At 45.9% G+C, this 16,016-nt stretch overlaps 1 protein-coding gene across 2 annotated transcripts in view; it reads left to right on the top strand.

Annotated features, from left to right (window-relative positions):
- Positions 1-465: 465 nt before the first annotated feature.
- The window catches only part of DOK5 (docking protein 5), a 45,471-nt gene continuing 29,920 nt past the window's right edge, over positions 466-16,016 (top strand). For both annotated transcript variants that reach the window (XM_056354784.1, XM_056354786.1), the window contains exon 1: positions 466-955. In XM_056354784.1, the coding sequence (XP_056210759.1) occupies positions 890-955 (66 nt within the window). In that variant the 5' untranslated portion in view covers positions 466-889. The remainder of the gene's footprint in view (positions 956-16,016) is intronic.

Genomic DNA, 16,016 nt, shown 5'->3' on the forward strand with positions numbered 1-16,016 from the left:
AATGGGGCATCACTTCCATGTCGCCCTGCGCCGGGCACAGTGGCGAGCCGTGCTCCCTTTGCTCCTTGGTGAGCCTCTGCTCTGCCTTCCTCCTCGCTGCCCCCTGACCCGTCGTGATGTCGTGATTTCCATGGCACGGGAATTCTTGAAGTCATCTATGTGGCTGACCTCCTCAGGCTGCCTATATTTTTAATGCTATTAAAAGATGTTGTGAAGACACGACCAGTCCCTCTTTCAGGACGCAGTATTTATAGCGCACCACTAACAGGTAACCCATGGGGAGCCCCCGGAGCCCCCTCTCCCGGGCTCGCTGGTGCACTTGGCCCTATCTGCTGGCACTTGGAGGAGGGCTCGGGAGATGCAGAAGGCAACCCCGGGGCCGGGGCCGGCCCGACTCTGCCCTCCCCGCCCCCGCACATTGCCTAGCAAACGCAGCACAGCCGGGGTGCCCGCACCGCACCGCTCCGCACCGCTCCGCACCGGCTGGGGTTGCGGCCGCGGGGCTGGGGCCGTGCCACCCGCAGGCCGGCGGGCGCCTGAAGGGCGTTCGGGAAAAGCCCCCTCCCCCGGGGGAAAGCCGGGTGGGGAGCGCACGGCCCGGGCACGGCGGTGCGGCCCCCAGGCGCCCCTCCCGCGGGCACGGCACGGGGGGCGCCCGGCCGCTCCGCGCTGCCGCAGGGGAGCGGAGCCCCCCCGGGGCGGGGGCCGGGGGGCTCGGAGGGAGGCGCGGGGCGGGCGCTGCCGGCGGCCCTTCCCCCGGGCCGGCCCGCCGCGGGGCCGGGGCGCTCCGCGGGGCGGTGCGGTGCGGAGCGGGGCGCGGCTGCGGCGGCTGCTGCGCGCCATGCGGGCTGCCTGAGCGGCGCCGGCCGCCGCCAACTTCGGGGGAAGGATGGCCTCCAATTTCAACGACATCGTGAAGCAGGGCTACGTGCGCATCCGGAGCCGGCGGCTGGGGGTGAGTGCTGGCCCCCTCCCGGGCTCGCCCGAGGGGCACCTGCCTTTGGGCTTTTTATATATATATATATGTGTGTGTGTTGTTGTTGTGTGTTTTATTGTTGTTGTTTGTTTGCTTGGGTTGGTTTTTTGTTATTTCAGTTTTTTTTTTTTTTTTCTTCCACTCCTTTGTTTTCTTTTTGCCAACTGAGCTCAGTGGGTGTCTCCACAGGGGAGACACGAAACAAAAAAAATTGGGGTGAGAGGGAGAAGGATAAATGTAGCTAAATGCGCATATATATATATATGCATTATATGTGTGTGTGTGTAGAAAAATATTTTTTCTTTCTCTCTCCCGCTGGGAGAGGGGGATGCTGCCTGCCCGGAGGGCTGGGCTGCCCCCCCCGCCCGGCACTGCCCTTCCCGAGCCGGGCAGCCGCCGCCAACTTCGGGCCGGCGCGGCGGGGCTGCGCGGCGAGAGCGGGGCAGCGGCCGGGGGCCGGGCTGGCCGGAGGGGGCCGGGGGTGCCCGCGGGGCCGGGGGAGCGGGCAGCGCTGGGGGCTGGGAGTGCGCTGTGGCTGCTGAAGTGCGGCGGTGCCCGGCAGCGGGCTGCTGCACGTCGGGGCTTGGAGGGTTACGTAGAACGGGTGAGGACCCTGCGGTGTCTGTAGGGCTTTTGAGTTCACCCGAGTGGCGCAAAAGGAAAAGCCCCAAAGCCCCCTTTAGCTCCTTATTTAATTTTAAACTTGTTTTATGGCTGTTCTGCTGCTGCCACGGCGCGTTCCCCGTTGCAGGGGCAGGTACCAGCCGGCTGGGCTGTGCGCTCCCCACGCGTGGGCTGGTCCCGCCGCGCGTGGGCGGTCGCTGTCCCCTGCCCGGAGCCGCGGTGGGACCTGCGCGCCCCACGCCTGCTGCGCACCCCTGGGAGCCAGCCAGGCCAGGGAGGGAGGCTTTGTGTGCATGAAATGTTTTAATAGATATATCTGCCTCTCAGGACGGGAAAGGGACCACTTTCTTGGGTTTACTGAGAACTGATGGGTTGGCAATTCTGAATTGGCCGTAGCGTGAGTTTTATTACCGGGGGGTGCACGCAGTCATCTGAAAGCTTTTGCTGGCTCAGTACAATTATAGTTTCCTTCTCTTGTATCCGTCTTCAGTGGCTTCTCTGCAGTTTTGGTAACTTGCATCTCTCTGACTTACTTGGAAACTGGAAAGCGTTTTAAAGTATTCCAGCAGGCTATTTTTCTCGTACCTGGACTTGCAGGCATAGTTCATTCTTTAAGAACTGCATGATTCTGTGACAGATGGAAATAACATTATGACAGAACTTGTAGTAAATTCGGCAGAATTAGTGTTTTGCAACTATCCTTTCATTGCCGAATGTATATTAGTATTCAGTTTGTTCCAGCATAAATGAAGGGTAAGATTAAACTTCAACACATCTTTCTGTACTGTAACAGTGAAACCCAATGGGCACGTAGATAAGGCGCAGTGAACTCTGAGAGAGGTGTGAATTCTGTTCGTGCCTGTGCCTTGCCTTTATTAAGGCTTTCCAAAACACTTTGAGGGGGTGGGGTGGAGCAAAAGAGTTCTATGCTTTCTCAGTAGACATGCATTTTACAGCTGGATGCAAAAATACGGGGAGAAATGGAGTATGACAGTGAGGCCGTCGAAATGGAATAAATGTTAAATGTTTTCTTTGAAAAGATGGTTTCTTTATTTGGTTGTGCTCCTTCTGATCCCAAAGATTTATATCGTTATCAATGGAAAGCGTGAAAGGGGTGATGGAAAGTGCTTTTGTGGAGAAGTCCAAGTAAAGTCCTAGAGAGTTCCCATGGTCTTAGATTTGTTAAAGTGTCTTCATTTGTTCGGATTTCATTGCCCTGAGGCGCCCTTGACTCTGGGTGTGCTGTCCCCACGGCTTTCCAGTGCTGTGGAGGACATCAGGAGGGATGGGAGTAACTGCTGTGGTCTGCCTGTTGCTGCTTTAGATCTGGTGACAGAGGCCTGTGCTGAGAGGGAGAGTTGACCTAATCAAATCTTGCTGCTCTGTTTGTTTGGAAAGAAGTAGTTTCATCAGGAGTAATGCTTTTCTCTCCTTGTAGTTTTCAGTTAGAGTATTGGCCCACTGCTTAAGAACAGATGGTTGAAACCTGGCTGCAGATTTCTTCCTGTAACTTGTGTTTTCTGTAAGCTGCTTAAAAGCCCAGTGCCCTGATTGACAACACCTGAGCAGAAATGGACAATGATGATTAACCCGAGTTCTTTAAATGCAGGACAAGCTTGTGTTGCTTGCAGCAGCAGTGTAGCTGTTAGCACCCATTCCTTGGTGTGCAGCCCTAGCTAACGTGTCCTTTGTGCATTCCCCTCCTTGCTGCAGGTGTGTGGGTGCAGGGCTGGTGCTGAAGCTGGCTGAGCACCTGGGGCTGCCGCCTGGCTTTAGCAAGAGCTTGAATTCAGTCTTACTCAGTGGCTAATGTGAGCTTGGCTTCTTCAGGGGGGAAGGAACTATGCAAAGGGCTTGTTTTTTAGTAGCTGTGTTGGTGAGGGCTGTTGGACACCCAGGAGCTGGAGGTGGGAAGGTGAAAAAACCCCCAAACTTTGGACCTTAAAATACTAACTTTCAAAGAACTTCCCCATACCGTGAAAACATGAGGAAGGCCAAGCCTACTCCAGCCCCTTGCAGGACTCCTGTTTAGTTCAGAGGGATTTCAATAGTGTGTGTGGTGAGATGTAAGTGGGAGTTATCAAAATACATTCCAATATTATGGTGGCACAGCTGTAATCAGTGCATTGTCTTTTCAGGCTGAATTCAGCTCCTGGGTTTTTCTCTCTAATGCTATGGTAATTCCATCACCAAGGGAACTAGGAGCAGACCTTGTATCTACAGATTATCTCAAGACATGACTTTTCTGAATATCTGGGGTGCAGGTGCTACATTTGAAAAGCAAGGGGTGTGGAGAAGCAGCTTGCTGAGACCCAAACCTCTTTTAAAAGGAAAATGACAATTCTGATAGGCCCCACTTTGTAATTTCAAGACTGAATTTAGGCTAATTAGTTTTGTACCTGGACTGTTTTTGTGCACTTCAAATATGTAAATTTAATTTAATATTATTTAATAGAATAGTTTCCATAGCAACATTTGTATCACATGTATCTTCTGCAGCGCCAAATATATTCAGGAGAAAGCGTGCTCTTCCTTATTTGCCCATCCTTATAGGGAAAAAAATAATTCCCTCAGCCAACGGTCTCTCTCTGTTATGTCATTAGCAGTAACACAGAGGAGGTTGTGTGCTAGAAAACTGCTGACGGTGTAAAAGCACAACCTTCCAGAGTTCCCTAAAACAAAACCCCCCCGCTTTACTGGGTGAGCAGTGCTTCCATCAGTGACCACTGCTGACCACTGGACCTGTGTTTTGGGAAAGAAGATGTGCTGTTGCACCGAGTGCTTTTGCCTGCAGTCACCTTTCATCTGGTGAAGTGCTTTGTATCTACAAGTGAAACAAGGGAGTAATTTTACAGCCTCTGTACCTGAAAAGGCTTTTTTTGTGCTTATGATTTTCAACTAATGTCTTTTTCTGTGATACAGATGTGACCTTTCTGTGGGGGAAGATATTATGGAGATGTTTCCTTTCCTTAATGAAAAGGCTAGTTCTTGTGTTTTCATTTTAAGGATGGTCGGATGTGCACCGCTTGTGAACACGCTTGAGCTTTCATTTTAGGTTGGACTGGCTCAACGGAGTGTTCAAATAACAATTAGAAAACAGGAACAAATCTTTGAAATAGAGGGCCTTTGTTACACCGGTGAGCCTGAAGAGCTTTAAAAGGAAATGGGCAACTGATGCTCTTCTGCGAGGTGCAGCCAGCCCACCTCTCCTGGTGGGGTCGGAGGCCCCCAGAGGTGTGTGTTGGTTGCAGTCTAACCCTTTTATTGAACTCCCTGCTGTTAAGGCTTAGCTTACCCTTCCTGCGTCCACATCTAAACTCAGGTTTGCTGGACACTGTATTTCAATTTGGGCGAGGCTTATGCAGCACAGAAGCTGCTCTAAGGATGTCTTCTGCTGTCGTTGTCAAGGTGTTGGCTGGAGTAAGTGCTGGAGGCTCAGAGTGGAGGCAGGTGATGTTCCTGAACCCTGTTCCTCAGGGTAGAGGCAGCATTGGGAGCGCTGATGGTGTGGCACCAGGAGACAGCTGGCTGCCCTCCTGCATGCGGGGCTTGCAAGACTATGCTGTTCCCCTTGGAAGACCCCGTGGAGTTTGCAGGCATCTGGCCTGTCCCTGCCTCTTGATGTATGGGAGACTGCTGGAGCAAGATGCCATGGGGTTAGCTGTCAGCCCCCAGTTTCTGGTACGCCAGTAACACACTTGGCGTGTCTTGTTGCATTAAGTGATGAAGTACTGTTAGTGTCAGAGGGAAACAATCTCTTCGATGAACAGCAACTGCCTTGAGCTGTCTGCAGCTAAAAGTGAAATAGTGCTGATCACACAGAAGTGCCTCAAAGAACCAGCTGAGATGTGCTGGTGGTGAGCAGAGATGTCTCTATTAAGGAGCTGTACATATTCACAGCTATGCAGAGCCTTGTAGAGTCTGGTTTGGCTCTGCACGATACTTGATTGACTGGAAAACGTTGGCTTCCAAAAAACATTCTCTCTGGCTTCCTTGGAAACTAGGATCTTCTTCCCAGTAGAGGGTTTGGCTGTGGTGGCTTACGGGTTGCTGCTTTCCAGGAGGAGTAGAATACCTTTCTGAGCTTACCTTAAGATGATACAAATATGACTGTACTCTTTCACGCAACCTTTGTCTACTATGAACACATCTGGCTTATGTGCAAGTGTTTCCATTGTAACCCCATTTCTTAGAGAGCATCACTTTAAAACTCATCGTTTTGAGCTTCATTGTGTGTACTGTGATGCTTGACCTGCTGCGATAGAAGGTGGATCAAAGCTCTGCTTATGCAATGTGAGGAGACTGTGTTACTGAACAATCTTCCAAGAAAAATCCAACAGCAAGAATGGACAGCATTTTTAAAAATTTAAGGCTTAAAAATAGATGTAGAGCCATCTACCATAGTTTGCGTTCTCATGTGCTCTTCCCTTTTGTCACAAACTTCCCCACGCTGAAGCAATTTTTATCTGTCTTGCTAATAAAACCCCTAAAATGTCATTTTTCTGGAATACTTTTGATACAGCGCATCTCTGCTATAATCCAATATAAATCCAGGTTGAAACAAGGAATGAATTATGGTTAAAAAAATGGAATGTATAGTTGTTTGCATACTTATTTCTTTCATTATAAAGCAAAAATAATGTAACAGTTGTGATGCTTTCTGCTTCAGCAAACTTCTCTTCAATATTGAATCTATTCCTGTTTCCTGGCTATTCATAACATGTTATTTCAGGTTGGCTGTCTATTAATTTCATGGTGAAGATGCAAGAATTGGAGCTCTAAAACAATTTTGACTCTCGCAGGCGTAGAAGTAGCCTTCCCAAGCTTAAATGCATGTTTTCACAAAGATTCAAGAAAACAGAAGGTCGTGTGTTATCTAAAAGCAGAATAGGAAATGCTGAAATGATTTGCATATGAAAATTAAGGTGACCTGTATTCTAGAAGAGGATGAAGATTTTTCTTTTATAGAAGGCAGGTTTATTAAAATTAGAAAAGTGTAGGGCAGCATATGCTGCTGAATTAATATACATAGATTATTGCTTTGGCATGACAGAGGTACTTAAAATGAATAGTCCTGGCAAATTGCTGTTAGTTAGAAAAGACTTAGAAAGTATTTATCTTTCTAGAACATATACTATTGCTAACTAGATAACTGGGATGTTTACAACCCAGGAAAACAATCTGAACACTAAAAATAATGTTTGGAGCTCTCAAAATTGGGTATTATTAACAGGCAGTCTGGTTTGTTTTATTATTGCCGTGATTTTATGAAGGCATTGCCTGCATGTGGAGATTTGCATCTGCTCCACAAGTTTGTATTACTATTGAATTATTACAGGCTATTAAAAACACTTATTTGGGAGGATCCGTTGACTTTAATGGATCTGTGGTAACAGCTAAGTGTCCTGTTCCTAAAAATGCAGGTCTCTGCAGAGATTTATGTATCTGTTTGTCACAGAATAAAGCTCACGGACAGGAAGAGAGAGGTAAAGTAGATTTTATTTTTTTTTTTTTTTACCTAGCAGTCTGTTTCTTGTACCTCTGTCTGGCAAAGGAGACGGTGCTAACAGATTTTTGCAGAATCCTGTCTCAGAGGTATCTATCTTCCACTTTGCACTTACGAGGCGAGGCACAGAACTGTGCTTGCAGTTGGATCTGTTTAACAACACTTCTAATTAAATCCGCAGTCGGTGCAGCCAGCTCTTGGGGTTGTCTGTAACCCCATCTGTTGGAGCCACCTCCTTGTTATGCAAGGAATGATCAGCCTCATCTGTCTGTTAGAGTGGGTCCTCCACAGAAATTTGGGCTGGATCCAAGAAAAAGATCTAAGCACCCAACGTGAGGGTTTGTGGGGTTTTAGCAGCTGAAGCCCCAAAGTGCAGTTCTGATACCACTTGGGTTTGTCCATGGGAGTTTCCTAAGGACACGGAGATCGGCCGTTGTCCTCTAGGGTTTCAGTCACGGCAAGCACCGGGTTGTCCAGCATCTGGCATGTTCCAGCAGCCCTGCCTGGAGGGTTTCTGTCGTTATCCTCTGATGAGGCCAGACCTTCTGGGATCAGATGTGTAGAATGGAGTTTGAAATTAGGGCTTTCAACACCTGTGTTAAAGATGGAGAAAATTCTGCCCATACGTCTAGCAACAAGGTTGTCTGAAGAGCTGCAGATGAACTAAGCTCAGCCGAGGCCTCTTCTTTCCGACTGCTCCTTCTGCAGGGCCCTTTCCTGGCGGTGCTGGGGTGGTGTGGGTCAGGGCATTCAGCCTTTCCTCCTCGGTGTCCTTGCCCGTGCTGATGGGGCAGCATGATTTGGTTTCTTTTGTACCTCTCCAAATCAACTTGGGCATGATTAGGTGATGGCTCGTGACAAGAGTGGCCCTATGCCAGTGCTGAATGTTACTGGGAATGTGGCTGCTCAGTAGGGAAAAATCAGAAAGTTGTACTTCTGAAAGCAGCTGTGTTGATGCCCTCGATCTCACTGGTGCAAGGATCACATTAACATATAGTAGCAAAAGTTTGTGTGGGTGCTGTAGTTCTGAACGCTGTTTAACGCTGGTCTGAACCAGTCTAACTAAATTCAGTAAGGTCCTGATCATGGTGAAATCGGGGAAGTAAAAATTAGTAGGTAAGAGTAACTGGGGCTATTCTAAAAGAAGCGACTGCTTGAACTGCAACAGTAGACTTGTTCCCTCTTTAGTTAAACTTGTTGAGGACAGAAACCAGATCTGTGCGTGTCAATTTTCTTTGCTCGATGGGTCTGACTAGCCCAAAACCTCCTAATCACATCAGTGTGAAGGAATGTGTTATAAGTGGTGTCCTCCCGTGCGGAACCAGGGCTCTTCGGGTCAACCCCAAGCAGGAATTTGCAGTAGTTTCATCCTCAGTTTGTGACAGGAGGGAGCTGACTGCTTCACAATTTTGTAACTAGTTGCTTGTTTCTACGAAATGCTTGCTTAAGTGGAATGGCGTGAGAAGTACTCGGATATTTCCGGCTTCATTTAAAAACTCAATGAAAAAATGTTCTTGGGTTTCTGGACTGCCTGCTTCTTACTTTGATTAATGCTTTCCTGGCAATATTGATCATTCACCTATAATTAGAATGATGTCAATCTCTTGTGTATTTGAGTATTGCATGAGAACTTATGTGTTGGACAGTGGCCATATGCTAGATTTAAGTGGGAAAATACAACAATTTTGTGCTATAGACTGCTCCTCAGGAAGTATAGAATTAACGCTTACTGCATATGCTTTGATTTAGGACTAGATGGGAAACCTTCTGATTCATGCTTAGAAGTTTGGAGGAACGTTTGTATAAAGTTTTGGACTTGTCCACTTAAGCCATTTTTTTTTTTTTTTCATTAAACTTCAGCAGAAATTTTTGATTGTCAAAAGCTAAAAAGACATAAAGCTTTCAGGGGTTTCTGTTCTTGATTTTAATTAAACTGACTTCTGTAACTTCATTGAGAAGATGAGAAGATTGGTGTTGAACATTTAAAATGACATGTACTTTTACAAGTTTTGCATAGCACTGTTTCTGTGAAACCCTGTGGGAGGAGAGGTAAAATGGGGGAGAGACAATCTGCAGGACTAGAACCATATGGTTAAAGAGATTGGTGCTGGAATAAGCATGCCAGAAAGTTAATACGGGGATTTAAGAGTATGAGCTGTGAAAACTGGAAACAAGAATGATGTAAGGCTGAGTGGGGAGAAGAAGAAGGAGAAGTTGTCTGCTTATATCTACATTTGAAGCAGCTTATTAATAAAACTGTTGTGTTCACCTATACAGCTCCTTTCAGTCTGGAAGCATCGAGACAGAGAAAAACTGAGCAAATTTCTTATGTACCAACTTAAACCTGCAAGATAATAAGCTCATTGGATATTCATATTTTTAGAAAACTGTTAAATAAGGTGTTGAAACATATTCACAGATATTAAGATTTCTTACCGTTGGAACTTGTCAGTGGTAGCAGGGATAGGATCCAGGGTATTGCTTAGGAAGTTTGAGCTTTTACCCTTCAGCTGATAAGGGGTGGGATACCAGGAAATGTTCAAGACCTAGTGCAGCTGGCATTGTATCTATCAGCCCATGGGCAAGTCCTCTTTGGATTTCCTCTGGCACAAAGTTAATGGGATTTGAGTCCAAATCAGTAGGTATCTTGCTGGGGTTACCTCTGGAATGGAAGGAAGGAAGATGAGCTGGAGAAAAGCGAGCAGTGCTTGTCATTCAGGGCTGCTCGCCCTGTGTGATCTGTGTGTTAGAGGACCAGGGTGCTTAGCACTGCATTCTAGATGGGTTAGAAGGAGGTTTTGCAACTCACATGGTGGAATTATATTTTGTTTCTTCTCTTGAGGTATCTTAATTTTTGCCTTGTGAAAACAGGATAGGCAAGCAAGGGTCTGCTATTTTCCCCATGCCCCCTGGCTTTCCATCACACCGTTCTTCCTATGCGAGTTTCATTTTGGGACAGCATCTGAGTTTGGTTTGGGTATCACTCACAGCCCAAGCTATGATTCTAAATGGAACTGGGAAGTCTGGAGATTCGTGTATCTTAAAAATAGGCAAATCTGATCTTTAGGATTGTGTGCACAGAAACAAAAGAGAGCCTAATTTGGTTCCAACCCCCTACCACCAAAATCCTAAAAACCAAGCCTGTGAACTGTTGCAGTTTTTCTCCAAGAGGTAGAACATGGGAGATGATGAAATTCCTGTTTTGATGGTGGCTCTTTTTAGGAGCAGCAACAGCTTTTCTTGTGCTTTCCAGCATATGTTTTCTGGCAAATTACCTTCCACCTTCTTCTTTGGAAGATAGGCTTAGTTTGTGAAGCAAAACAATGAGGTTCCAAATTTGCCTTTTTTCATGAACTGAGTTAACTAGTAAACAAGTGGTTCTTACCCATTTGCTATCTTGTTCTAAAGATGGAGATTTCGTTTTACCAAGTCCAACGCAAACCTGCCCAGAACACCCTTTTCTTTCTGGTTTTCTCTCAAACACTTCCCTCAGCTGCCAGTTGTGGGTCCCAGTCCTGCAGTTTACTCATCCTTTGCTGGGCAAAGGTCTGTTTGGTTTCTGGAGGAGACCGCACTGGCTGCTCTGCATACGGGTGGGTATGCCAAGAATGGTTGTAAAGGCAGCGAAAGAAAAAGAAAAGCCCATTATAAACAGGTGGAATTTAATCTTTCGTGATTTTGATGCCTTTTCATCATCAATTCGTTACAGAGTGTGAAGGTAATTCTCCTGCTGGTGTATATGGGCATTGCCTTGAAGTTAGACGGGTGATAAATTAACATTTTGCAGTGTTTGTGGAAACACTTGAAAGAAAGTAACAGATGCAAGGTCTGCACCTGAGACTGACATCTTAATTTGTGTGTGTGGTTTTAGCTATTCCTTGGAAGCTGATGGACTGTTTCTATTATCTTCTCGTCTGACTTCATCAAGTGCTGTCAGAAATACCAGTGAAAGTTCAAGCTATTGGAATGAATAGTGGGTTTTTTTGCCCTTTACTGAAAATAATGTAACTTGGTTCAATTCATAAAATACCAATACAATAAAATCAGTAGTATTTCTCCCCAGTAATGTTAACGTAGGAGATTAAATTGTCCCTTTACTTACCAAGTAATGTTTATCTGGGGAACTATCAATGTCCTATGGTCGGCAAAGGAAAAATTCCTCTTCATGCTCTCACGAATGTCTCCACACCAGTGAGGATGGGTGTTAGCTGATGGTACTCGATTAACTGCACACTATTGAGTGGCAGTGGCACAGTGCTTATGGTAAAATACAAGTGGCTATTCTCTGTTAAATGAGGTAGTGCAAATTAAGACACTATTCTGCTAAGCTTTTGTAGCATTTTTACGCAGCAGTCATACTTTCTTGGGGATGGAGTCTACCTAAATGTGAATGAACTCTTGAACTCTTTCTTTAATTAGTACTACACAGCTGGGACATGAGAAACTAGTAGAAGTTGGGTTTGTCCATTTAAACTAATGTGTAGATTAGCCTGAACAAATGCAAGAGGACTGCGAGAGCCAGCGGAAAGCTGAAGTCGACTAGGGAAATACTGGCTCTGGGAACCTCATTTTAATCTCTGGTTCTTTAAGTCAGTATTGGTCCACCCCCCCAACCCGAAACAAAAGAACTCCCCCCTCCTCCACAATGAACAAAGAAAATCCTCCGCCCAGTCTCAGTTGTGCCTTTACTAGAAAACTGAATTTTGTTTTTAAAATATGGGACAAACTGATGACATGTGTCATCTGGCCGGTAGCTTTGAAAGTTCTGGCAGAGCGATGGAGCTCTTACATGCAGGATCAGGTGTTTGTACCCAGGATGGGGTCCAGCCACTGACCCCAGCCCCCCTGGGCTCTGCTCTGGCTTGGATCCTTTTTTGCACGTACCTTCAGTAACGCAGGGTACGCTGCAGGTTATCGCTCTGAGTGCACCAAGGTGCTTGAAAAAGGAAATGCATTTTGTCTGCTGTGGACTTTGCCCTGCAGCAGCTTCGAACAGTGTCAGCCCATCCAGCAGCCTAGGCAAACGGCTTCCATTACTGGCTGCACTCCTGTAAGGCAATGCCGAAGTGCTTGTTACTATGATTTAATGGGCTGTAATTCTGTCACTCTTAACAAAGCCCTATATTTTGGTGAAGTCCAGCTTGCAGTGACTCACTTGATAGCGTTATTTGCTCTTTCATGCGGATTGGCTTTGATTTTAAAACTGATCCAAGCGCCAGAGAGGCTGGGGGAATGACCTATGACTGCATAGCTTTGATGTCAGGATGGAAAGAAAAATGTGGAAGGAATAAGATAAGTTTATCTTGTGTTGGGACAGTATGATGAACTAACCTTGAGACTTCAAGTACGTGTCTGGAGGGTGTCTGTAGGGATGGAGGTAATCTCTCTGTTACAGGGAACCTGCGCTGCTTTCTGAAGCTTGCAGGAAAATTAATTGGTGAATGGGAAAGAATGACAGCAGGCCAGAAATGGGCAGTTATACCCATCTGTTCCTTGTGGGCTTGCAGGGCATTTGTCATCCTTGGCTCTCCAAGCAGCACATAACAAGCATCATTAACTGAATTTAACAGGTGGGCAAGTGGCAACAGGTACAGCAGAATTGTTCTAGTCGTACGCTGAAGGTTGAGAAACTAAAGCCCTTCTCCCGTGCCTGGCTTTGGATGCTGGCAGCTTACTGCTGGAGAATTTACTTCAGTGCGATCAAAGCCTAACTCACAGGCACTCTTTGCCCTTTTTGGTCTCGTTGCGTGTAGTCTTGAAATTACAAGTCCAGCTCTGGAATACAGCTCTTACAAATGGTCGTGTGCTCTGGGGGGCTGGAGCAAAGCCTGCTGCTGGGAGCTGGTGGGTAAGTACAGCTCTTCTCCAGACATGGAGCAGGTCCCGTCTGCACCTTCTGACAGATGGGTTCAGGGGTGCATCTCCCTGCCGCGGCTCGAGCAGGTGAGCGGGGGTTCTTGCAGAGCTGTGAGCGGCTGTTACCAAGGGCTAGCGCATGTGTGCTCTGCCGCCTCTTTGCATCTGATGTACTAATTAGTGAGCTCTGTGAACTGTTAATGAGCTGTATCAATGCCGTTTTCCCCCTGTAGCCCATGTAATTAGAGTAACCAAATCAGATACTTAATAACAAAAAAGAATAATTCCAAACCATAATTCATCACAGTCATTTTAAGTTATTCAGCAGTTACCTAATTCTAGCACAGGACTAAATTGTACTAATTTACTGGACCGCACTAATGACCTGACCCAGCAGGACAGCACGTCCAGCTGCTCTCTGCAGAGCTCAGCCAGCACAAGCGGGCTGCACACAGTCAGTTTTCAGTCTGCATTGAAGCCTTTAGTATTTTTTCTTTAGTAGTTAGGAGAAAAATCAGCCTAGGACTCTTATCTAGTTTCATGCCTAGAATTAACTGTGCCCATATATAAAGCTTAGCAGATGTTCAAGGAACTAAATCGGATACTTAGCTCTGGTCTGACTTTTTTTAAACTGTCACTAGCGAGAGAGAGTTTCTGCTCTAAGTGCTTCTTGGCACATGGAGGCACTCTCCTCTAATGGCCTTATGCAGCCCAGAATTACAACCTTTTCTGTGTATGAGTTAAAAAAAACCAACCAACAAACCAGCAACCCTGTACTCTGAAGGCTGTAAGTCCATAAAGAAGGGCCTGAAAGTAGAAGGGTATTTCAGGTCATGCTCTCTTTCTAATGGTACTGCATCCAACTCATAATTTTTGCAGGGAGAGTAAAGTGGAAGTTGGAGTCTTGCCTTTAATGTCTTTGGTGCTGAAATTCTAGACAGTCATTAGAGAAACTAAAAAATGGAGTCAGGTTCCATCTTGCCCTCCATCACATCAAACAGCATGATTGCTTTTCCCTTACATTTCCTGTGTAGTTTATTACACAGTGTAATTTATTTACACATTAGTTTATCAACAAGCCTCCTGTGAGTTGCATGTAAGGAGCACCTGCCAATGCAAATTCAAGGCACCATGAACTAGGTAGAGAGGGAAAGAAATGACTCCTTTGCAAAACACGATACTCATGTGAGATAAGGAAGTCTTAAATCCCAGCCCTGTCTTCTTAATGACATTTTGCACTGTCAGCTATCACTGTTCTGTTCCAGGTGCCATCCTCCTGGGTGTCCTGCATTCCTGGAGCCCTTTCCCTGCCCCTTGGGGTCCAGAATGCTGCGTTAGGTGTCCACCCAAGTCTGGTGTCTTCTCTACCCTCTCCGGACTGAACCGCAGTGTCTTTCCAAAGCTCCCAAGAGGTTGTACATCAGAGAGATTTCACTTCTGATGTGCTTCATCATCTGGCCAGGATCTGTAATTAAGATGCCTCTGAACTCCAGACTTCCAGTTGCTGAGTGCATCAGCAATTTGAAGGGGTACATTGCTTCTAAACTACTTTATTGACAGTTGCAGTGATTCACTGTAAAGGGCTCTCATAAGCTCCCAGGTGTCCCTTTAAAAAAAAATTAAAAAAATAAAATAATCTCCTACCAGGCTGGAATGTATCAGCAAATCCCTTCTTGCCATTTCATCTGAAATCTGCCAGGGGTGACCTGTGCCGGCACCGGCAGCATTTTTGCTGAGCATTTTTTCCCCTTTGTCTGAACCAATGACTAATATATACCAGTTACAAGCAAAACCTGTGAAATGCTGCTTGTGCTTCCCCATCAATGTCCATTGTCACGGAGCACAGTGCAGACACAAAATAAAACAAAGGCTGCATTACTGAACTGTTAGGTAATCTTGGTTGAGCCATTGTACTGTCTGTGCTTAGATTACGCTCCTCACCACCCTGCCATGGCTGGGACAGTGTGCCCTAGGTCACAGCACACAGACTTGCAGTTGCTGACATGTTTTGGCACTAACTAAATCTTGTCTGTGGAATGAATCCCATGTAATCATGAAGGGGACCCCCCCCCCAAGAAAAAAAAAAATAAAATAGAGCAAGGTTGCCTTCTGACCAGTGTGCCAAATGGGAATGTATCTATAGGCTCAAATCCAGCTGTTCAGTGTTTTAAACTAAGGCTGGGGGAATGGCTTTGAGTTCTGAGCCTGAACCATTAACAGAAATCCCACATCTGGTTGATGCAATTCCAGTTGGGAGGGAAGGGGTAGAAAGAAAGGTTTTCTGGAGAGTTTCAGAGACTAGTTAAAATGCCTTATATTTTAGAACAGTAGGCACCTGTTGTGACTTGTATGAATAAGTGTAAGAGTAAAGGAAGGCGTATAGATTCATAAAGATCTGTGAAGTGTTCTTTTGTGCGCTGGCCTTATAGCAAGTTCTGGCCAGTGCCAAAAGCTGGATTTTGTAACTTGATGAAAAAACTTTGCAATACTGAGCAATATTGTGCATTCTGAACAGGCACAGGGACAAGGTTACAGCTTCATTCCCTATTAGCAGCCGTGGATGACTTCTTAGTCGTAAAATATTGTTTCTGAAGATGTATACTGAATGAGTGGAAGGAGTGAGGTTTATCTCTCCACAGAGGTGTTTCTTGGGGGAAGGAGAAATCTAGATTATGGTTTGTTATTTTTTAGTCCCCCAGAGAAGAAGATAGCTTGATATAAACCAACTTTGATTTATATAGTCATTATAACCTGATCACAATGAATAACGCATTATTGCTTACTCATAACACACTCACATTAAATGGGTATTCTGGGAAAGTGAATTCATCTTGTTGTCAAGTGCAGCAGTATCTTTACAGACATGTGGACAACTTTGCTTAATTTACAGTGCCAGTGAACCAGGCCATGTTTCTGTGCACTCTAAGTCATGCTCAACACATTTCAGTACAAGTTAGGTACGTTTACGGCTATGTGGTTCTAGAAATCCATCTACTTGTAATTTTTTATACTTACACTGTGTTTTTTCAGAATGAAATAGAGCTGAACACAGCT

This window comes from Falco biarmicus, chromosome 10, assembly GCF_023638135.1.
Source record: "Falco biarmicus isolate bFalBia1 chromosome 10, bFalBia1.pri, whole genome shotgun sequence".
Classification (NCBI taxonomy): domain Eukaryota; kingdom Metazoa; phylum Chordata; class Aves; order Falconiformes; family Falconidae; genus Falco; species Falco biarmicus.